Source organism: Aspergillus multicolor (assembly GCF_047715735.1).
Source record: "Aspergillus multicolor strain CBS 133.54 unplaced genomic scaffold BDW74scaffold_11, whole genome shotgun sequence".
In the NCBI taxonomy this organism is placed as follows: Eukaryota; Fungi; Ascomycota; class Eurotiomycetes; order Eurotiales; family Aspergillaceae; genus Aspergillus; species Aspergillus multicolor.
In genome coordinates, this window is record NW_027395962.1 from 767,650 (window position 1) to 789,137 (window position 21,488).

At 51.6% G+C, this 21,488-nt stretch overlaps 10 protein-coding genes across 10 annotated transcripts; 4 read left to right on the forward strand and 6 right to left on the reverse strand.

The window, feature by feature from the left end:
* Positions 1 to 1,086: 1,086 nt before the first annotated feature.
* On the reverse strand, positions 1,087 to 4,534 carry BDW74DRAFT_185133 (uncharacterized protein; the record flags this gene model as incomplete). Its single annotated transcript, XM_073730976.1, has 8 exons — positions 1,087 to 1,329; positions 1,410 to 1,772; positions 1,863 to 2,507; positions 2,572 to 2,856; positions 2,886 to 3,091; positions 3,148 to 3,787; positions 3,869 to 4,264; positions 4,331 to 4,534. 8 exons carry the CDS (start codon positions 4,532 to 4,534, stop codon positions 1,087 to 1,089), a joined length of 2,982 nt encoding a protein of 993 aa, XP_073584342.1.
* Positions 4,535 to 5,727: 1,193 nt separating this feature from the next.
* BDW74DRAFT_185134 (uncharacterized protein) lies at positions 5,728 to 7,207 on the reverse strand (the record flags this gene model as incomplete). Its single annotated transcript, XM_073730977.1, has 2 exons — positions 5,728 to 7,049; positions 7,188 to 7,207. 2 exons carry the CDS (start codon positions 7,205 to 7,207, stop codon positions 5,825 to 5,827), a joined length of 1,245 nt encoding a protein of 414 aa, XP_073584343.1. The 3' UTR covers positions 5,728 to 5,824.
* A 671-nt stretch (positions 7,208 to 7,878) lies between these two features.
* Positions 7,879 to 9,241, forward strand: BDW74DRAFT_177987 (uncharacterized protein; the record flags this gene model as incomplete). The annotated part of the gene is made up of 3 exons (XM_073729059.1): positions 7,879 to 8,105; positions 8,160 to 8,272; positions 8,331 to 9,241. 3 exons carry the CDS (start codon positions 7,879 to 7,881, stop codon positions 9,239 to 9,241), a joined length of 1,251 nt encoding a protein of 416 aa, XP_073584344.1.
* A 421-nt stretch (positions 9,242 to 9,662) lies between these two features.
* BDW74DRAFT_167793 (uncharacterized protein) lies at positions 9,663 to 10,873 on the reverse strand (the record flags this gene model as incomplete). The annotated part of the gene is made up of 5 exons (XM_073726739.1): positions 9,663 to 10,090; positions 10,133 to 10,292; positions 10,332 to 10,367; positions 10,398 to 10,477; positions 10,840 to 10,873. The coding sequence occupies 5 exons, from the start codon at positions 10,871 to 10,873 to the stop codon at positions 9,663 to 9,665; spliced, it is 738 nt and encodes a 245-aa protein (XP_073584345.1).
* A 1,022-nt stretch (positions 10,874 to 11,895) lies between these two features.
* BDW74DRAFT_152880 (uncharacterized protein) lies at positions 11,896 to 12,353 on the forward strand. Its single transcript, XM_073724437.1, has one exon. It carries the CDS (start codon positions 12,004 to 12,006, stop codon positions 12,214 to 12,216), a length of 213 nt encoding a protein of 70 aa, XP_073584346.1. The 5' UTR covers positions 11,896 to 12,003; the 3' UTR covers positions 12,217 to 12,353.
* Positions 12,354 to 12,966: 613 nt separating this feature from the next.
* On the reverse strand, positions 12,967 to 13,590 carry BDW74DRAFT_152881 (uncharacterized protein). Its single transcript, XM_073724438.1, has one exon. It carries the CDS (start codon positions 13,569 to 13,571, stop codon positions 13,122 to 13,124), a length of 450 nt encoding a protein of 149 aa, XP_073584347.1. The 5' UTR covers positions 13,572 to 13,590; the 3' UTR covers positions 12,967 to 13,121.
* Positions 13,591 to 15,262: 1,672 nt separating this feature from the next.
* BDW74DRAFT_152883 (DUF3431 domain-containing protein) lies at positions 15,263 to 16,539 on the forward strand. Its single transcript, XM_073724439.1, has one exon. The coding sequence runs from the start codon at positions 15,598 to 15,600 to the stop codon at positions 16,408 to 16,410; it is 813 nt and encodes a 270-aa protein (XP_073584348.1). The 5' UTR covers positions 15,263 to 15,597; the 3' UTR covers positions 16,411 to 16,539.
* An 801-nt stretch (positions 16,540 to 17,340) lies between these two features.
* Positions 17,341 to 18,420, forward strand: BDW74DRAFT_177991 (zinc finger MYND domain-containing protein; the record flags this gene model as incomplete). The annotated part of the gene is made up of 2 exons (XM_073729060.1): positions 17,341 to 17,791; positions 17,861 to 18,420. 2 exons carry the CDS (start codon positions 17,341 to 17,343, stop codon positions 18,418 to 18,420), a joined length of 1,011 nt encoding a protein of 336 aa, XP_073584349.1.
* A 157-nt stretch (positions 18,421 to 18,577) lies between these two features.
* On the reverse strand, positions 18,578 to 20,157 carry BDW74DRAFT_185142 (general substrate transporter; the record flags this gene model as incomplete). Its single annotated transcript, XM_073730978.1, has 3 exons — positions 18,578 to 19,546; positions 19,602 to 20,015; positions 20,068 to 20,157. The coding sequence occupies 3 exons, from the start codon at positions 20,155 to 20,157 to the stop codon at positions 18,578 to 18,580; spliced, it is 1,473 nt and encodes a 490-aa protein (XP_073584350.1).
* Positions 20,158 to 20,934: 777 nt separating this feature from the next.
* Positions 20,935 to 21,482, reverse strand: BDW74DRAFT_177993 (uncharacterized protein; the record flags this gene model as incomplete). The annotated part of the gene is made up of 2 exons (XM_073729061.1): positions 20,935 to 21,277; positions 21,349 to 21,482. 2 exons carry the CDS (start codon positions 21,480 to 21,482, stop codon positions 20,935 to 20,937), a joined length of 477 nt encoding a protein of 158 aa, XP_073584351.1.
* Between the last annotated feature and the right edge of the window lie 6 nt (positions 21,483 to 21,488).

The following is a 21,488-nucleotide window of genomic DNA, read 5'->3' on the forward strand; positions in this document are numbered from 1 at the left end:
AGCGATCCAGGGGGCTCCGCATCACTCGGCTCCATCCCGGAAGCACAAAGGTAGAGTACAGAGTAGGCAAGGGAGCACTGTGACTGGATCGGCACGAAGTCCGGACTCCATTTACTGCTCCTGCACTCTGCACCGGATCTCGGTCTTCTTTGCGTGCCTCCTCAGAGCAACCCCATGTTCTGATCAGGAATCATCGACGGGAAGGATCCGGGGACCGGGGTTCGGTACCAGGGTCCATTTGGACCACATCCGGGACGGGACCGCGGGGGATTGCGATCTGGAACGATCCTCATTGGAGGTAGGTCTAAGGATTCGATGCTAAGGGTTCTGCTTTCGTCATGGAGCTCAATCTCGGGGGTTTTCGTCGGTCGCGTACGTTGTCCCTGGTAGAGGGAGGATGAAGGCGGGCGCCATTGCGGGCCTTCCGAGAATCAGGTTTCGGAACCCACCCGCTTCGCAGGTCCAGCGAGAGCGATACGACATAGTAGACATGAAGTTTGGTGATACGCTGGAGATTGTATAGCGAGGCAAAATAAATACCGAAAGCCTGCGATGGATAAGTAGCCAGCTCTGCGTGGCCGTCGAAGCTTCGTAGATGATTGGAAACTCCGCAGATAACTAAAGTGGACGAGGAGAAGATTACTGACCGTATCACGTGGCTTCCGTAAAATTCGTCCCTTCATCAAGGGCATTTATCGCCACCACCACATTTGATTGACAAACTATAGGTAAGTGAGTAGAAGAAATATCGGGCTCTGCTTCTACCAGGCCATTTTAAGCATTTGTCGTTCAAGGTAGCGTGCCAGCAACAAGAACTGGGTGCGGACTTATATTTTATTGAAATCTTCCGCGAATCTATATATGCTAGGTTGGATAAGGCAAAGCATGACACTCATTAAGACTAATCCCGATTTCCAACCGTCCGACCGTCTTTTCAACAACAACAACCATCTTCCCATTCCAGCAACACACGCGTCCCTACTTATCAGCAGTCACTGCTACCATTACAATCTTGCTGCAAACTCTTGAGCGCTTTATCCACTTGGCGTTCATGACACCCAACAGGATCGGCTCATCGAAAACCCTTCAGGACTTGGTCACGAGATTCCGCGCCAAGTTGAAGATGATCCGCCGCGATTCCTTGATGTCAGCCTCGTTACGGCCACGATGATCCTTCAAAGACTGGATTGGCGTCTCCAGAACGGACCAGATCTCGACGAATTCATCATTTGAGTCCCGACCGGCCCCCAGTTTCTGGAACGCCTGCTTCATAGCCTTGATGTCCTGCAATTTTTTCACGTCGGTGTAGTCCAGTCCGTCACTCTGATTCTCATCCCTGGAGTATTTGGCGCCAATAATTGCAAACCAGAGCACTAGCGCCGCAAGTCCAGCTGCCAAGCTGTCGAGACCGAAGAGCCGGTGGATCCGATATTGTCCTCAAGGATGCGGAGTTTGATGTCCCGCTTATTCGTCCGCACGACGTCAACGCCAGGGAAAAGATAATCGACTTGCTTGACCAAGACACGGCTATAAGGGTTTCTATCTGCCTGGGAAGCTCCGATGCGGAAGAATTTGTGCGGCCCCCACGCCGTCGGATAGTGCTCACCCGAATACTGACCTTCATCTGGCGAGGAGCATAGCATCAGAATGCCTTTCTGTTCTGCTTTGCTTAATGCCTTGTCGAACGCGAATTTTTCTGCATCAGTGGGTTGGGGCACTGTCCAGGACATGGAAATCATGTGCACGTCATTCTGGACAGCAGCTTCGATAGCCTAGGCGACGTGGCAAGTTAGGTCCGATCGACGCAGAGTGCACAGATATGCGACAAAGGATGCGACAACACATGCGAAAAAGTGACATACTTGAATTGCCGAGGATAATCGAGGCTCTACGTGAGACTTTTTAGGGTTTCGGAACGTGTCTAGTCTGATGGGATAGATTTTGGCCATGGGACAGACGCGAAGAATCATATGGGCCATGACAGTCCCGTGTCCCAATTCTGATACGTACCACTGTTTTTCGCGCTGCTTATCGGCATCATAGTAAGCAAAACTCTTACCGTGCATGATCCTCTCGCGGAACTCTTTCTCGCAAAAGTCGACACCATCATCGAGCAGTGCCACTTTTATCTCGTCCTCTCTGTGGGAGCTAGTGCGAATGGCTGCCATCAATGTTTTTAGTTGCTCGTTAAAGGAGTCAATACTCTCCAGCCATTTATGCACAGTGACCTTTGGCTGATCTGGAACGGCCACCACGGAGTTTGTTGCTCCGGCGCCCTGAAGGGTTTCGTGAGCTTGGCTTTTGCCTATTGATACTCGGATACGAGTCGCTGGTGACGAGATCGTCGAGCCATCGTCTGCCTTCGATTCTGAGGTTGTCAAAACCGCCACCGACTTACTGTTCTCAGCGCTGTCGTTGGTTCTGTCAAGCCCGGAGGTCGATTCGGGCATCTCAAACCCATCGCGCGCAGCAAATCTCTCGATCTTAGTCCGCGATCGCTCTGACGTCTGCGTGACCAGATGCTCATTCAGTATCAAGATTCTGACATATGGCTTGGGGGCTTCACGCTACCTCGTCATAGTACAAATAAATCTGCTCCAAAGTCTTGAGTGTTCGGAGGCCTTCAGACTCTCCCCATGCGCGGAGAATCGCATTGTTTCCACCCCAGCGGAGATGCAACACTTTGACGTCGGGACACGCGCGGCAAAGCATTTCAGGATCCAAGTCGGGCTTTCTCCAGTCCAACACATCAATGCGGAACCCAGACAAGCAAGCCTCAATGATATCGTCATCGTGCGGATCAACAATGTCATGGACCACGAGATTGATTATGTGCTTCATTTTCTTGTCCTTTAGCTAACTAAAGAAGAAAAGAAGGTCCTTACGTCCCGGAGTCTTGGCTTCGAATAAGCTTCTATGTTGTCGAACTGTTTCGCCGCGTGGAATGTCCTTTTTTTTTTTAAGTGAATGGCGGGAAATTCGACAAACTGCAGGACTTCGTCAAACCGAGTGGCTTTGAAATTGTCATAAAAGGTGACGGGGTCTGCTTCCTCAGTTGGCAAGCCGCTGTAGTTGAAGTAAAGCTGGATGCCTGTGACACTCATAAGCTTACTTTGACACGTTGTACGTGGTAATACTGCGACGCACCTTCCTTGTTGGCTCCATAAAGAAAGCGGGTGGCCAGGCTGATGTTCCGAGTTCGCAGGCAGTGAAGCTTCAGCTCCTGCCTTATCTGCTCCGACCAGTACTCTCTGTCACCTTTCTCCTTCTCCGTCTCAGCCTCCGGCTTTGGATTCTTCTTTCGAATTTCAGCGGCGCCGGTGGCCTTCGGTCCAACCTCTGTTCGCCGCTGGACGGTGTTAGCTCGAACGATGCCTGGTTTAGGCAGGTCAGCTTCTTTCGCGTCCTCTTTGGCTTCCGTTTGTTTCCGGGCACCATTCATAGTATCCTTGTCACGGATTTTCATTCGCTGCATATTGCTCGCTGCTACTTTCTTGGGATCTTCAATCTGTTTATCACCGGTGTCGAACATCTTCCGCTCGATCTTTGCCGTCTCCTTCCGGTCATTCGCTTTGGTGGCATTGCTAAGGGCCGAGGAAGCTCTCAGCTTGTTGATATTCTCTAAGTGGAGTTGGTAAACGAATGCCTCTTCTTTGCTGTCCGTCGTGGCGTACGTATCAAAGGCTTTTATGGGTCCTGATTGATGGGAGCTGCCGCGAGGCTCTGGACACGGTTCACCTCGTCGGATCAACTCTTTTATTATGTTAAAACTCTTCTCGCAGGGGTACTGATTGTAAACTGCTCAGTGCAGCGGAGTCCAGTTCTTGCTGGCCTGAGCATTAATCGCACCCCTGCTCGCCAGTCTAACCAACTTTATGAGCATTTCAGTGCCCTTGATGTGTTGCTTCTGGAATGCCAGGTGCAAACAGTTCTCCTTCCTGTCGCCGCATCGGATTGCGGATGCCTTTGCGATAGGCTTTGCCAGAGATTCCTTGTTTTTTGGTGGCAAAGTGATAGGAAGCAGGACTCTTTTGAGGCGTGTCCTGCGGTGACTATCCAGGCTTTGAAATGCAACATGGAGCGGTGTCAACTTATCCTGGTTGAGATGACTCAATAACGCCGGGTTGTATCTTGCTGTATATCTGAAAGCTTTCCCCATTGAGTTGTCTTGATGGTTGGTGGCATTTTCATCCTTCATCAAAAGGTGCAAAATGCAGTCTCCTGACTCCTCAGAAATTCCTGCCAGATATGGCCATCGCGGTTCCTTCTTCGCAAAAGCTTTAGCGGGTTAGCCCCAATCCGCGGGCTTGGATTCTTTCAATGACTTGACGATGCTCTGGAGCTCCGTGTGGATTTTTTCAACATCATCATCATCATCATCATCGCTGTTAACGTCGCCGCCGTCGCTTTCCGTGTCGTCTTCGTCTCCATCCTCTTGATAGTCCTCGTCCTTTTCCTCCCCTTCGCTCTCTTCGTCCCCCCTTTCGGCAACCGGGGTGAACTGGCCGTAATCGATAGTGCTACCACTTTGCATTATAATGTCCAATTTTGTTCCTGAGTTCATGGCGGCGACAATGACTCGTTTTCATTTAAAAATAATGTCTGTGAGCTAACGGCTAAAGTCGACACCAGCGAGTCATTCAGCCGGAAAGTATCCTGCGCGGGGATAAGGGTTTATTTCTGAAAGAGTCAAACGGCCGACTACCGAGCTGCAAGAGCCTCCTGGGGCAATGTGTGGGCAATCCGATTCAGGTGCCTACCATGTTTCCATCGTACGGTAATCATACCACACTATTCTAGCCACGGCGCCCTGAGAGTCACCCGGCATGCTTCATGCATGTCTGATAGCGGTTGTATGGAATACGGAGTACGGAGTAAATCTGAGTGACGGCGAAAAGGACACGGTTGTGCGTGGCCTTTAGCATAGAACTTGTGGCCTTTTCGCAGAGCAGCGTGCAAAAAAGTTGCTATATCTGATTTAGCTTTAGCGCCTGTGGACAATACTATATATCTAAACCAAGAAATCAGACAGCGCGTACATCATGATTTTCTTATAGAAGAATAAATAGCTAGCCAGACACCAACCAGACAGCCTGTGTAAGTATCCCTAGTATTAGAGTTCTCTTTACCAACTCTTTTATCTAATAATGCCTATGAGGTGTACCGAAAGGTAGCTACTAAGCAATGCATGAGACGTGAACTATGATAATGGCCCTATTGATCTTAGGACTTGGAACATTTCTGATATGATAGAATGGATTCAACAAAATCTGTCCTTGCTAATCTCTGTAGCCTTGACCTGCCTTACTGATATGCGATTTTCAAGAGAATGAGGGGTCGAAGAGCTGCATAGCTGCCTTGATGGTAGACCAATTATCGGTTCAACTATTAACGTTGATCACAGTAAAGGAAGTAATCGCGGATTGTTAAATCACACCAAAATTCCGAGCGGGACTAGACATAACGATGGGTTGTCCGGTACGCTTACCAGAATATGGAGCCTTGTGTTTTATTAATGTACAGTTGGGGAGGGAAGCAGGAAAATTCTAGGATTGTTGGGAGCAGGAATGGATGGAAGGCCTACGAGCTCCGTGTTAAATGTAACCTTTGCTTGTTCTATTTACGAGAGAATATTTTGTCATCCTAGAATAGTAGTTTGCCCAGGTTCTGTAGTCAGACAGCAATATAACAAATGGCGCCGTATCAAATTCAAATTAGGAGGGCTAATGAACTTAAAAATCAGAATGTGAGCGTATTCTACAACAAACGTCCGTCTCAGATACGTAACTCGTCTAAGGAGTTAGGCAAGATGAAAGTCCCATTTTCAAGCCTCAAGTGTCCCATTTTCAAGCCTCAAGTGTCCCATAAGCGCCCGACGCAGTGCAGTATTCTGCTTTGCCGAACCAGTCGGTCCTGCGTCAATTCCCAGCGCTGCTGCCATATGCGAACGCGCCGCGAGGTCCCATTTCAACCCGAGGACCTTGGCTAGATCCTTAATTGATTCGCGCCAGTTCACGGCGTTGCTGGTTAGGGCTCGTTGATCGAGCAAATCTGCGACCGTGATATCTGCGGTCGGTATCTGCGTGGGAGCTATGGACCCGCGAACAGCACCTTCGGGCCTCATACCGACCTGAGAAGTAGAGGGTCTCAATGGTGAGACATACCGTAGCAACACTTTTGCGTATGCCGCCGCCGCAAGTGCCGCGTGTGCCTGCCACTGGTCGTTCTTGTGCGAGTCCGCATAGTCGCTGATACCCCTGACGACGAGTGAGGGCATAGTGCCCATGATGCCCGCTGCTTCCATCTCGATACATACGATGCTATATAGGTCTCGCAGTGAGTCTCGCTTTATGGCGCTCTTGATGAGTTGATTGCCTGATGCTATGACTCCGTGGAGGACTTGTGGTGCTGGGTTGTTCCGGGCAATACGTTGTACTTGTCTACCCTTGTCGCATATATCGCAAGTGGGCCGTCCGAGAATATGTTCGTATTCCGACTTGAACAAGACATCCGCTTCATCAGGCCGGCTGAAGCCGGGATGGCCTTCCAGTATGCTGTCCATGATCTGGGCGATCTCACTGCCCCCGCTTTTCATAGCCGCTGCCCTCACCCGTGTGACAGCACCCTGAAGCGCGCGATGCGGAAACGCGGGGAAATTTAAGTGCATAAAGTCGCCCGACAACTGCTTCCCCTGGTCGTGGTGCGCGATGCCGCTGGAAAGGTGGGCCGGTGTGGCCACCACAACGTCGCTGAGGCGTATGTCGCATGAATTACCGGGCACTCCGCCGCCGATGCCGACAAGAAGAGCATATCGGGTGTCATGAAAGGTCCTTTGGAGATCTGCAGCGCTTGCGGCTATGGGGTCTTGACCTGGTCTTCCTGACAAGCACACGACGACGTTGTGTCCTGCGATTTCACCAAAGGCGTACTGGTTTGGGTCTCGAGGGTCAATTACAGACGGACGTTGGTGTGGTCGGTCCAGCGCTGCTTCGAGAGCGGTGAATTCTACTGCTATCGCGGTGAAGCAGGCGACGTGATAGTCTGAGGTTCTGAACTGCCGAAGGTCGGCCATGGTCGGCAAACGTGGAAGTCTGGTTACGAAACTAATGGGCTATCTTTAATTTGAGCGTCTCTTGGATGTGCTGGGATAAATTTTTCCAGCAATGTTTTTATATGCGGGTTTGAACAAGTATTTCGCAGATGCCATGGTGGGATGCGCAAGGCCGAGCCATGCAGATTCTGAGCCTCGTGATCGGGCTTGGTTTGCTGAGAGCACTCACCGATAAGACCTGAAACCAATTACTACCTATGTTCTCTCGGCGCTTCGGATGCAAATCCTCACAAGGCAGTCTCGTGGACAGTGCGGTTGGATAGAAGCATGCGGAAGTTATTCGAGAGCAGCCTTGCCTACCAGGCGATACGCGGTGGCATCGCCACCAAGGCCGATTTTCACCCAGTCGTTGACAGTCCTTTTTTTACGTAGCGACAATTTTGCTCCTCGACTGGGGAAAGGGGAAAAAGGTGTTGGGCGCGTAAACGATATGATATTCAGCCTCGCCCAGGACGATTGGCTCACGCTGCTTTTCCAAATAGCCGCCAACATGACTCTTCGAACAAGAGTTTCAGGGTGTGGTCGCCACTAAACGATACAGGCCTCGCCATGGGCTGGATGACCAAACTGGTTTATATGGTTGTGGGTGTGGGTGGCATTTGTCTCTGCTAATATAAATGAGGCGGATCACCTCAGATGTTCCTGATAGATAACCTACGAACCATCACCTTGCTTCAGTTAGTTTTACCCCAACCGTATTTGTGCGTCTTTTCTCTGCTTTATCGACTACCTGTGCTCAGTTTTTGCGCGCTGTGCTGGCACTGAAGATGAGCTCCTTCATTCCAGAGGGTAATCTTGACGATATGTCAAGCGAAAGGCACTCGAGCGATAAATATACTTCCTCCGGTACCGAAGAAGAGGCCCTCACTGCGAAGGACGGTGCGATCATTGCACAAAACGGCCAATTTACGTGGCCTTTCAGAACGTTATCCACTCTCATCAAAATGGCGAAGGGGAAAGCGAGCAAGAGTGTTCTCGAGTTTATCAAGACACAGTGAGTGTTGCTCTTGATTGGTTGCTTTGCCTTGCTAAAAGAAATCTTCTCTAGCCTCAAGGGCACCAGGCTTATATTCGTCGTGGGCCAAACCGGCTCGGGAAAGACCACCCTCCTGGGCGAGATAACAAGTCAAAAGCTTGAGATTGGACATACGGCTACTTCGGGTAGGATTGCACACCCAACCTTAGTTTTGGATGACATATGCTGACGCGGGCACCATAGGAACTCTTGGTTACCAGGTCATCCCAGCCATCATTTACGGCCAGCAGTATCTCTTCATCGACACACCAGGGTTTGGAGCAGCGGATCTGAGTGACGAAGATGTATACGATGACATTATGAGCTGCGTGGGCACTCTGGGCCAGTGGGTGACCATCGCCGGTGTGATGTTTGTCCACAAAGCCCAAGAAACAAGGCTGACAAGGGCTGAAATGACAACAATCCGATGGCTGGAATGCTTCTGTGGCCCTCAGTTCTTCAAGAACATCACAGTTGTCATGACACAGTGGGACAATATTACCCAAAATAAAATGGAACAGGCGCGCGAGAATGCGAAAGAGCTGGAAAGATTGGCATTTGATGACATTTTGTTTCCGAAACATATCAAGGGGGGCCGTGCCTACAACCACGGTGTGAACGTAGGCGGCGGAAGCAAATGGGATGTGCTATCCTGCGAGAGCAGAGTGGAAGAGCGTCGCCAATTGGCTGCCAATTTTGTACAGAGGAGTTACGAACGCTGTGAGGGGATCGCGAAACTCCAGGTCCTAGAGGAGATGGGCAAAGGTTGGGGACTTTACGAGACCGAGGCAGCAAAGTGCTTGTTTCGTCCACTAAAATCGCCCACAGTGTGCATTTTACGAAATAAAGCCCTTCTCATGAACTTGGATGAGCTAGTCATTCCCAAAGCCAAGGAGGATAAGAAAACCGCTGGGGTAGCACCTACAGCAGCACCGCAGCAACCGACGGAGGAATCGACTTGGAAATGGTGGGAAATTGCAAAGGAGGTTGCGTGGACCTTTTGGGGCTTCAACAAGACGGGCAAGACCAAGTTCACTGAATATAAGGCCTCGGTGGCTGCGGACGTGTGGGAAAGGTTGAAGAATTGGTGGTCTGGGACTGCGCCGCCTCAGTAGATGGAGCGAAGGTTCCTTTCTTGTCTGTATTGGTGTTCGACTGCTGTCCTTTGTTGTTGCAAATCTGTGCTGCAGATTCAGAATGAAATCTTCATTTGTATTCTGAGTTCCATTTCTAGAGTACCAGTCTTCATCTCGGCTAGGAACCGACAATTGTGGTAGCTGCTTCTGTTCTCAGCGATGGCAAAGAAGCCGCCCGCTGGTACTCCATTCTTTTTTGTATATACAACTTAACACTATTAACTAGGTGAAGCCTGGTTTGGAAAGAAGCAGTCAAACTAGAGCCCTGTAATATGCAAAGGGCATTCAAAGTACCAGCAATAGAATAAAGTCCTGGCCTACGATGGTTACAGAGTACTGTAAGCACCGCCAATCAGCTAACTGTCAATATGCATTGCTACGCACAATTCTCCGGATCACCTTAGGCCTTTGCGTGCTTAACCGCGCCGTCGAAAACGGTGATGAACGTGATATCTTCCACCAGCGACATATCAAAACTCCCCAGCTGCTGCAAATCATATTCCATCAACCTATTCGTAGCCTGCATGTTGGGGTCAAATAGAACAGGATCGTCCTTGGACTTGCCTCCAAACAACCGCTTTATCGTGGATCTGGCGTCCACCTTCATGTCAATCTCGACCGTGCATTGGAAGGGGGCCTCGGTTATTCGCTTGAGCAAGACGCCTGCTCGCACATAGACCGGCACCCCTGTCTTAAGTGTCGCATTTTCCTTCAACCTCCAAATGACGGCGTCATCGGGATCCCATTCAGCTCCAAGCAGGCACGATGAGCCGCTCACGTATGTCGCGTCCGACACCTGGCGAGTAACAGTCTTTTCATATTTCTTGGCTAAAGCGACCTAACCGGCATTTGAAACGTTGGCGCCAAAACTTCCCTCGTATCCCTCGGCGGTCACTTCGGTTTGCTCTTTCTCGATGAGGCTGTAGGTCCCATTGAGCGAGGTTAGCCACTCCTGGATGGTCGTCTTCATCTGATTTGCCAGCGAATGTGACGGTAATAGCGGTGGCCGCGATGCGCGCCCCGGCAGGCGCTCCGGTGGCGTCGAACCGAAACCCAAACACAATCAAACTCGCATCGTTCTCCGTACTCTCAAGGACCACTTCCCCTGCACAACGTCGAGGAGTGAACACTTGACGTGAACTCTGCGTCGGTCCTCGTGGACCGTTTCTCGCTTATATGGTTGTTTGGGATTATTTTTCGTGTGGAAGCCACCCCCTGGCCTTCGTCTGCGTCGAGATTGATGGCGAAGGATTGGAGCGCCGCGCTTTCGTCGTCGAACGTCATCCTGTTCGTGAGATTTGCAATTCTGTCGTGCACCACTAAAGGATCACTCAAAGCTTGTTTTTTTTACTCCGTACAAACTCCCCGGGTGTTCTCTTTTCTAATACGTTGTTGATGAAGATGTCAAACCCAAGGCCTTATTCAGCACTGACCCTTCGAACTTACTCCGTACACGACAGCACTGATCCCTGGTTGTTCCGCCACGAACTTATGCAAGCCTCGCTGTCTCGTCACACCGGGCCCGCTGTATTGGTTTCATATTGCGATAAACTGGCATTATCTCGGTGGCTCCGTACGTCTCCGCTTCTTGGCCCAATTCATGAGGCTCATGTTCGGCTACTCTGCTCCGCTGGACCACCCTTACTTCAAAGTAGAAGACTAATGCAGCCGAGTAGGTGTTCGCCAGTTGCCCGCATAGAGCTTCCACAATCGACCAAATTGAGGACTACATAGGTGAACTACTCTCGCTGAACTCGTCCCTGCCATCTGGTTCGGTGCAAAAGATCAAGGAGCTTGCCCAAGCGGTCAGGGATATCAACAGTGATTTTTGTGAGACGAGATATCTAGTGAGAGCGGTGGTCTGCAATTTGATTTCTGACAGAATCAAAAGCGGGCTGACCGAACAGGAGCATTCGACGAAAGAGGATAATAGAAAAGACGACACCAGCGACAGTGATGCTGACGCCAGCAACAATACAGGTTCAATAAGTCTTCCCGAAATGGCAGCTTCCTTGCTAGCAAAAGACAACATTGGCTGACGACGACCTCCGCAGGACTCGTCTTCCTCAACAGTAGAGGATCCGGCTCCGCCAAGTATATTGACCAGCTCCTGCTCCTACCTCGGAATTTCGTTTGAGCTGGTATACAGAAACAAGGTGTCTTACCTACGTCTCAGTCGGGGCCCTTCGAATTCAAATGTGGATTTGCTGGTGCCAGATGCTATTGATCAACTGAAACGCGCTCTTGAAGCTGCAAGAAGCACGGAACTTCATATGAAGTCCCACTCCCATGCTTTATCACAGTCACCACCCGTCTATCCCCCTGCTATTCCGCCTTGTGAAGCATCAGTCAGAGACAAGGTCGATACAGTCATGATTAGCCAACCCTACAAAGACTGGCTATCCCAGCATGGAAAGGCTGTACTCCATGTACATGGGACGACGGGCATATCTGATGAAAATGCACGAACTTGATGGGCGTTTTAGTAAGTCCGGAGAATTGGGGACAATCTTCTTCGAATTCAATCACCGTGATATACGTTTCAATAGTGTGAGAGCCATGCTATGGACTTTTATAGCTACGTTGCTTAGCCGCTTTGGACACGACTATCCAGAACAGGCTGTCACTGGCCCTCGCGTTTGCTCCATTGAGCGGCATTTTTAGATCTACATGACATTGCAAAGCTCTTGCTCGGGTGCCTCGGGCCGGCCGACCATTCCCAGGGATCGTCGCCGCTGGATATGGCTGCCCGCTTTGGCCACAGCGCAAGTCTTATGGTATTGTTGAAGGCCCAGGAAGAACTAGATTACAAACGGGACGGTTTGACTTCCTCCCTCCACGAAGCGGCTGAAACAGGAACCTTCCACGCCGTCGAATTGTTACTCCACGCTGGTGCAGACCTCAACGCCACCGATGATTTTGGCACAACTTCCCTACAATCGGCTTTGATATGAGGTAACTTGGACGCCTTCGAATTTCTACTCGCGGCTGATGCGGACCCAAATCACGGTGAAGATGAGGAGGATGGCCCAGCCTATACGAGAAGGCCGTTGATATACTGCGCCATATTCGGTCATGCCGAAGAGACAAAGCTGTTGCTCAAGTACAAGGTTGACACCAAACGCTTGTGTCAGCGATCTTCTGCCCTGGAGTACGCCGTCCCTAATGGCCACGTGGAAGTCTGCCGACTCCTCCTGGAAACCCAAGATTTTGATGTGAATAAACGCGAAGAGGGTCGCGACTCGCTACTACTTCGAGCCATTGACATCGAGGACGCAGAGAAGAGCCTCGCAATAGCGAGACTGTTTCTAAATCATGGTGCGCATGTCGAGGAGGAGGGTCACTTTACAGATGCAAGGACGCCACTCTCACGAGCTCCTGCAACTTCGAAGACAGAACTAGTCAAACTCTTACTTGACAAGGGTGCTGATCCCAACCACTATGTGAAGGGCTTTAATAGTCCCCTCTACTCGGCATGCTACAGCGTCGAGATCGACAATGTGCGGCAACTCATAGATGCCGGTGCCAATGTCAATGAGGAATTGAATCCGGATGAATGGGGCCTTACACATGCTAGTTACGACTCCGCCGAAGTGTTGAGAATATTGCTTGATAAGGGCGCAGATCCTGATCGTCTTGCCGCGCGGGAAAGCTGTCTGCACTTGGCCATAGCGACTGAGCACCCAGAATCCGTACGGGTTTTGCTAAATCATCGTCCCAAGGTGGACCTTGAGCTCAAAGGACCTTCTCCAGGATCTGATGATGATGATGATGATGATGATGATTATACGCCTCTTAGTCTTGCGTGTAATGTGGGAAACGCTAAGATCGCACGGCAGCTGCTCGAAGCTGGGGCTAATCAAGAACATGCAACAAAGTTTGGCAAACGGCCTTTGAACATCTGCGTTGAGGTAGGGTCGACTGCAACAGCGAGAGTCCTTCTCGAATACCGAGCTTCTGTTGACCATACCGATATTTGGGGCAACACGCTCTTGCATTGGATTTCTTCCTCCACCCGCTCATCTCTAGTCAAGCTTCTGGTGAACACGGGCGCTGACCCTTGTGCACTTACCGACAGAGGAGTGACTCCACTGCGGATGGCAATTGCGAACAGAAATACCTCTGTAGCGAAACATCTGCTTTCCAAGGATCGCGACCCCAAATACTTACTGGACGATGCAATGAGTCTCCTCCACCTCACTGTTTCTAACCCTAAGCTTGACCTGGAAAGCCTGAAACTCCTTGTGGAGAGTGGAGCGGACGTCAAGCAGATTGACTCCATGTCTAGCGCCGGTGGCCTCCTTGGCATGGCACTTGAAGGGCCGGCAGAGCCAAGTCAGGAGCTACTTAATTATTTCATTGAATCATGCGGCGTCAACATTCACAGCGGCGCGTATTTCACCGAGTACTCTATCAATGCAGCATGCGCCTACGCGCATCGCAACGCACTGCAATATCTTCTCGAACACAGCGCCAACCCTAACCTGGAAGGCTCAAATGGACGGAGGGCTATCCACCTCGTATCCACGAACCTTACCCCAGCGCTTCTCGACACCTTTTTTGCCGCTGATGTCCCTATCCCCGTGGAGATCACTGTGAACAGTAAACTACCGAAGGACCGCATGGGAAGGACACCTGTTCACTTTGCTGCCTCGAGTGGCAACCGGGAGGTCTTCAGTCGTATTAGCGGGCTATACGATGAAAGCGAACTGACCGCGCCGGACGCCGATGGCTGGACGCCGCTATTCTGGGCACTGATCCATCCCTTCCCCAAAGAAGAAATTATTGAGCACCTCATCAGCCACGGAGCCGACATCTGGACTCGGGTCCACCTTGGTAAAATGGAATGGTCTCCGCTCAAGGTTGCAAGGTATACCGGCGCCGACTGCTTTGTGCTCGCCCTACGACCGCAGGATCCCGATTCGCCGTCCCATGACAAGGAGCGCGCGATTGACGAATTCCACAATTCGCGCCGTGCTTTTGCCTCTGTAGGAGCTGCAGAAGGGTGAGGCTATTCCTCTTCCTCTTCCTCATCTTTTTTTTCGTTTGTTTGTTCCGGCTCTGTCTAACTTTACCTAGGTGATTTATGGGATCAAGTATGCCTGTCCCAACTGCGAACTCTACGGTCTCTGTTTTCGGTGCTACGCGTCGCGCGATCGGTTCCATTCGCCTCATAATGGTCGCGATTGGATCGAGGTAGGACCTGAATTTGACGACTCTGGGGCGGATTCCGGGGAGGAGAATGCGGCGATTGGTGGCGAATCGCCAGATCAATCGGAGGACAGCGAGAGTGAACAGGACGACACTTTGGATGATGAGGAGGATGAGAACAACGACGGTGAACTTGATGACGACGATGACGACGATGACGACGATGACGACGATGACGACGATGACGACGACGATGACATGCCCAATAGTGATGATGGCGATGATTCCACTTGATGAGGACTAATTGTCTTGGGGTTGTATGTGCCTCTCCAAGGGCCTCGACGCTATCGTTTTCTTGGAAGTTGGAAAATCAATTCTGGTTAATGGCCATTCGGTCTATTGTTATCCTGACTAGGTAAGCTAGTTGTCGTTCGGATAATAGTGCAGCTGAGTTGGTAGTTTAGATGTGAAATATATCGCTGTAGCTTTATGGAGTTGGAGAGACAGTATGGTGTCCATTCACAGTAGTGGACCGGAACAACCTTGGAAAGTGTCAATGCGTCTAGTGTGAGTACTCTGTACACTCAAAATAGATTCAATCATGACCATCAGCTTTTCAAGATATATCTACTGCTTGAGAAATACGAAGCAAAGCCCAGCCATTGAACCCTGCATGCCGTGGTATATTAAGCAATGCCAAGCCTACTCGGCTCAAACTGTGATTGGCCAATCGTAACTCCGCTATCGCTGACCCCGGACCCTCCGGATCCCGAATTTCCTCCCAACGCGATTTCCCATCCTCCGCTTTCTCACTCTTCCACCCAGCCATGATCCGTCAGACACGAAAGGCGGCCTACCAACTGGCCGTCTTCATCTTCATCCTCACCCTTCTCATCTACGTCAACCAACCGCCAAGCACAACCCGGACCTTCGCCTGGTCCACCGTCCGCTACCGCACCACCGCGCGCTCCCTGCCCGCCGCCCACGGCGTCTGCCCCGGCCTCGCGAAATCCAAGAAACCCGCCCTCGTCGTCTCCCACGTCGATTCCGACGGCGAAACGTCATGGCTCACAGACTCCGACCTTGCAAAAAAATACCACCTCTGCATCTACGACGTTGATGCCTCCTCCGCTTCCTTCTCCCCCACCGTCCTCCGCACCCCCTCTAACCGCGCCCACGAAGCAATGGCCTACCTCACCTTCCTAATCGACAACTACGACTCCATCCCGTCCCGCGGCGCAGTCTTCATCCACGGAAACCGCTGGGCGTGGCACAACGACGCCCCCGACTACGACAACGCATACCTCCTCACGCAACTGAACGTCGAACGAGCCCTCGAGCCCGCCGGGTACCATAATCTCCGCTGTGACTGGACCGTTTCAACTTGCAGCCCGGATATGCCGCCCCAGGGGAGTCTGCAGATGGCGCTGCAGAGTAAGATTGATCCGTGGGATGCGCGCGCCGCGTCTGATGCGGCGCTTCCTGGGGCGTTGGCGGCAATCTTTGGGCATAGTGATCCGAGCGAGTTGGTTATGCTTAGTCGGCATGAGGCGGTTAGGAGTCAATGTTGTGCGCAGTTTGTGGTTTCGAGGGAGAGGATACGGAGCCATGCTAAGGAGGAGTATGTTGCGCTGAGGCAGTGGTTGCTTGATGGGGCGGAGGTTGGAAGTACAGCGGGCTCAAATTCGAGGGTTGTGCGTGCTCATGGCCTTGCGCCGAAGAATGATCGTGTTGCTGGGCGGATCATCAGCTATATCTGGCATATACTGTTCCTGGATGTGACGGGTGCGGCTGGCAGTGGGAGTGTGGGTGAAGGTTCGGCGGGGATGCAGCTTGATGTTCTGAACCGCGCTGCTTGTCCGAGCGCGCAAGACTGCTATTGTCGGCTTTATGGCCGCTGTGATTTGCAGTGTCGCTCGCCGGGGAGCTGTGTTGGGCAGTATAGCATTCCGCCGGCGTATCAAGTACCGGGGCATGGGCCTAATGATGATGCTTGATCTCGAGTTCGATGCGTACTGTATTATAGCTCTGGTCTGTTATGATGGAGTTCGGTGGGATAGATTTGTTTATGGTATTAGACATGGCGTTTAGCTACCGGATAGGGTCGAAATTATACTGGATTTCCAAGATATGGTACCTAGGTAGGTTTCGCTTTGATTGCAACGACTCTCCACAAAGTCTCAGGCCCTTCCTTCTATTTACATCAATGCCTACCGTACTTTACGATGGATTGTCAGGACTGGAAGCCGCGGCCAACGTGGTTGAATATCCAGTCCCACTCCCCCGACCATGTTCTTGATCACAACTTAGCAATCCATGCACCGCGTCTACTCGCGCAAGACTGGCGAGAATAATCTCGGTCCCCAATGAGCCTCTGGACTTTGGACGACACAAGACGAGTAGCGGAATTGGATCGTCGCTACCTGGCCGCAGTCGCGCTTCCTGTCGTTTTCCAAATTTAAATTTCCGTGAAATTGGTACCTGGAAGCTTAATTGCATGGTAATGACTGCCACTACCGGTATATGCTTGTCTCAGTTGCTTATTCGGAGGCTGAGCCTGATATCGAAGTCTTCTGTGGTCACTGGAGATACAAGACAGTGGCCGCATTGGCAACTCCAGCCCGAGGCTATGATGGATTACTAGGTGGTCTCGTTTTGCCTTGGAGAAGAAATTGGAAATGCGAGCCAAGTTGTTGCCAGCGAGTGTCCAGGTAAGAGGACCAGGGCCAGTTTGTTGCGTTTGGCTGTCAGTGTTGCTCGCTCACTCTTCTTCAACTCTTAGCAAGTAACACTTCCCACTCACTTTCTCTCACTTTCTCTGCAACTCTTCCGTTCGTTCCTTTCCCAATTTCTTTTCTCTCTAATTCTTTTCGTACACATCTATCTCATTCATCCTTTCGCTTTTACAGGCCCACCTCGTGACCGAAATGTCTTCTACCAACGCAACCCAAACTTGCGCACTCTGCGGTAAGGAGGCAGCCCTTCACTGCTCTGGCTGCTGCGACGCCCATCCCTACCAGCCGGGCAATGCCTTCAACACCTACTATTGCAACCGGGCGTGCCAGAGAGAGCATCGTCCGACCCACAAGTCTTGCTGCAAAGTCATAGGACTTCGGATCAAGCTTGCTCGCGCGCCGATGATGCTAAGTACCGCAATCCTGACTTACCGAGAGGTTTTTTACAACCTCAACCTGACCAGAACCGAGCCTCGGGATGGCGTCTTGTTCCTCCATCAAAAGGAACCAAAATCCTTCAAATTCCGCCATTTCCCAAGCGACTGCATCACCGACTTCGACATGCAGCAGGCTATCATGTCCCATAACCAGTCTATTGTGGCTATATGTTTGCTGGGTCGCTTGGCAAAAAGGCTTCTTGCAGGTAAGTGCCTCGTACTACGATGAGGAAATTGAGGGAATATATAACCAATATGCATTTTGTCGCTGTTAGACGCCGGTGTTCCCTGCACCCTCGAAACTCTTGACCTCCACATCGGCAACCCTCACATTCTCACAAAGCTTGTTCATGGGCCCGCGTGTACCAACATCAATCACAGTGTCATCAAAGTGACACTCACCTTCCCGCCCGACACTGCTACGGTTTTAGAGATCTGGATTATCGATACCACGGGGCGCCAGTACGGATTTCACCCTTTCTGTCCCTGCGAGCATTACATCACTGAGACCGACGGCCGTATTCTGAACGGACCAAGCGCATACACCGCGACAGAGACGGCGGACCTCGATGATTTCAAAACCTTAATCGATCGTTTACCAAACTCTGATCGTTTACCAAACTCTGAGACATTGAATGAAATGCAGAACTGGGACTCTCAACGCTGGCTTCTGGAACGTAGGGCCCGCATGAGAATTGCGGCGTGGGTGGGTGAAGGTTCCGCACACGGTGATTGGAAGGATGCCTTGAGTGGCCCGTGCAACAAATGGACGGATCAGCTTGATGCTTTGAGGGGCAGCTTGGGAATGTATTTACTCGCCAGGGGTGAGCTGTGAAATATGGCTCGGAGTTGGGACGAGGCTGACTTTTCGTTTCTATGGGTGTGGCGTTCCTGAGGTACGCCTGTGTGTGTCAGACAACTAACAGTCCCAGTCGAGCCTGATATTTGGACACACTGAATCATGAATTTACTCAAAGCCTTTCCAAAGCTCTCTAGGCTCCCTTCTCCGTTACCATCACCTCTTCTTGCACAGCTACTTCTGGCACCGAGTTCCCTCTTCCCTCAAACAAGCCATCAACCTCCTCAAGCCCCAGTCCTCTCGTCTCAACATAAAACACCAGCGCACCAAAAGCCATAGCAACATCCGCGGCCCCAACAACCATGTACGTCTTCCACCTGATATCGTCCAGCGCAAAAGGAAAGACCATCGCATTTACCAGCCCTGCCATTTTCGTCGTAAACGTGTACAGCCCCATCCCGCTAGCTCGAAGCTGGTACGATAAAATCTCGGTTGGATAGAGCACTGTCAACTGCGTGAGTCCGAGCCGATACGCCGCCGTGCAGAGGAATATACTCGCGATGGTTCCGTACACATCGGACTTGTTGTCGCTTTCCCCGTACCGCGCTGTCAGGCCGCCGAGGAGGAATTGGAAGACTGCAAGCAAGCCAAGACTAACTGAGCAGAGGATCTTCCGTGGTACGCAGTCTACGTACCAGGACGCGACGACGGCAATAACCAGGTTCCAGGAAGTCAGCACGATGTTGACCTCCAGCTGCGTTGTGGAGTCCCATATCCCGGCTTGCGTCAGCATATCCCCAAAGTAGAAGGTGATTATACTGTCTCCTGAGAGCATCACTATGACGGAGAAGCTGGTGACAATTAAGAGACGTCGACGGTTTGGCTTCGTGGTCCAGGACTGCAGGAAGGTGAGTTGCTGTTTTGCTTCGGGCTTGACAGCGGTGGCCATCTCCTCGAATTGTGCGATGACGGATGCGTTTTCTTTGTTTCCCCCGTTGTTCACGATTGCTAGGACTTCCAATGCTTCGTCGGTTCTACCCTGGCTCATCAGCCACCGAGGGGACTCCGGGACGAAGCATACAACCGCCGCCGCGAAGAGAGCAGGCACAATTTGCAGTAAGCTTGGGAGACGCCAGGCCCAATTGTTTGTCCAGCTGTTCGTCTGCGTGCCCTCCGTCAATACCTACTTTTGCATGGATCCGACTCGCGATACGTACGTCATAACAAACCCCCGTCGCAAGGAGCGTTCCAACCCCCCAGCACGAATAATAGATCCCCAGCGCGAACGCCCGATATTCCGGCCTCGCGACCTCCGCCACGAACGTCGGCGTCGCCGTCGCTGCGACCGCAAGCCCAATGCCAACGATAACGCGCCCGATAATGAACATTGGGATGTGTACGGCTGTAGCTTGGATTATCGCGCCGATGATGCTTATCGCTGCGGATGTCCAGATTGCCAACCGTCGGCCATATGTGTCGGCCACTAAACCGGCGAAAAGGGAGCCGGTGCACCCGCCTATATATGAGCTCGCGGTGTTCAGGGCTGTTGTTGCGGTTGTGAGCGTGAAGTAGGCGTTGTATGTGGGCATCACGTTTAGGCTACCCATGAGGCTGCTGTCGAAGCCGGTGAGCTGCGAGAAGGTCAGCATAACCCCATATCAAATTTCTTCGAAGGCTACATACGACAGAATCTGCGAACGATGTCCCCACGATACATAGGAAGAGCAGAGTATCGGAGCTCGGCACCAGGCGCGAAGCATGTTGTCGACTCATCGCAGCGCTTGTTCAGCAACAACCGAAAGGCAGGAATCCTTGCGCAGGCAATGCGGGGCTTGCACGATATTTATTCCCAGATTCTACCGTATCTCCGCCCTTCTCCCGCAACGACGTAGGTCAAGAGCTTAGCTGCATGGCCGAGATTCAGCCGGCGAATGAGTGTTGTGATAACCTAGTGGGCCGTGGGCCAGATCGTCGATGGCGGGGGGGATTGCGAACACGTTGCTGGACTTAACAAGTTCCCAACGGAAGAGGAGAGGTTGCAAGTTGGCTACGTGGTAAGTGTTGTTTATCATGAATCTTCTTTTTTTTTCCGGATGGGCGAGGGTACACTACATAACTGTGGTTTTGCGCGTCCTGGGGTGTTTGGTGAGAGTTTAGGGCTTCGATCGCCTTCGACTTTGAACAATTGCAGATCGGCATCGCATCGCATCGCATCGCGTTGCGGGTCTTCGAAGCGCTCCCTAGGGACAAAATGTCCTGGCTTCGTCGTGGCCCCATTCTACGAGGTTACCGTATACAAGGGAGAAGACATGTGTTTTTGCCCCGGGGCTCCATCGCAGCCCCAATGCTCAGGACTGGAAACCCCGGGACTCTGTATTCTTTTGTTCTTTTAATCTTTTTTTTCTAGTTTCCTGTTTTCTTTACATGATGCTCTTCACACTGTTTTCCTTCAACAAGCTACCCCTCTACATAACCCCACTAGCCAGCCAGGACTCAACCTAATTCCCACTGCAGCACCTTCCCTACCAAAAGGTATGGTGGGTCGTCCATCTAGTCGCAATGCGGCCCAAAAAGCACATCATCAAAAAGCACCTGTCCCTGATAATCCTGACTCTCCTCGCTGAAGCCACAAACAGCCTTAAGAGACAGCGTCATGTTCCGCTCCGGCGGCTGAATCACACCAGTGAGAGCCTGCCAATCTCCAACCTCCGACACAAACTGCGACGCGAACTCATTGTCGTCTAGCAGGGCGGAGACCGTGCACCCCTCAATTGGACCAAACGGCTCGACGATGCGGAATTGCACCGTCAGTTCGTAGGAGACTTCGTCGTCGAGCCAGTAGAGGTCTTGGTTTAGGGTTCCCTGCGGGTGGGAGGGGGTTGTTGCGAGTGTGCTGAATGTGTGTTAGGGATGGCTAGTGCTGGCTAAGGGGGAGAGGGAACAGAGGTGAGGGTGCGGGCATACACAAACTCATTGCCGGAGTAGGCATTGCCGTCGCCGGATCCGATCCAGGCGGTGGTATAATCGGGCGTGGCGCCGGGGTACCAAAAGTCGAAGGCGCTTTCGAAGGAGGGGTTGTTGATGTCGTTGCAGGGCATTTTATT

Excerpts from the sequence above, each read along its gene's own strand:
- BDW74DRAFT_152880 (XM_073724437.1), top strand. The coding sequence starts at position 12,004 with ATGGCTGCCCGCTTTGGCCACAGCGCAAGTCTTATGGTATTGTTGAAG.
- BDW74DRAFT_152883 (XM_073724439.1), top strand. The coding sequence starts at position 15,598 with ATGGCCTACCTCACCTTCCTAATCGACAACTACGACTCCATCCCGTCC.
- BDW74DRAFT_152881 (XM_073724438.1), bottom strand. The coding sequence starts at position 13,571 with ATGCCAAGGAGGCCACCGGCGCTAGACATGGAGTCAATCTGCTTGACG.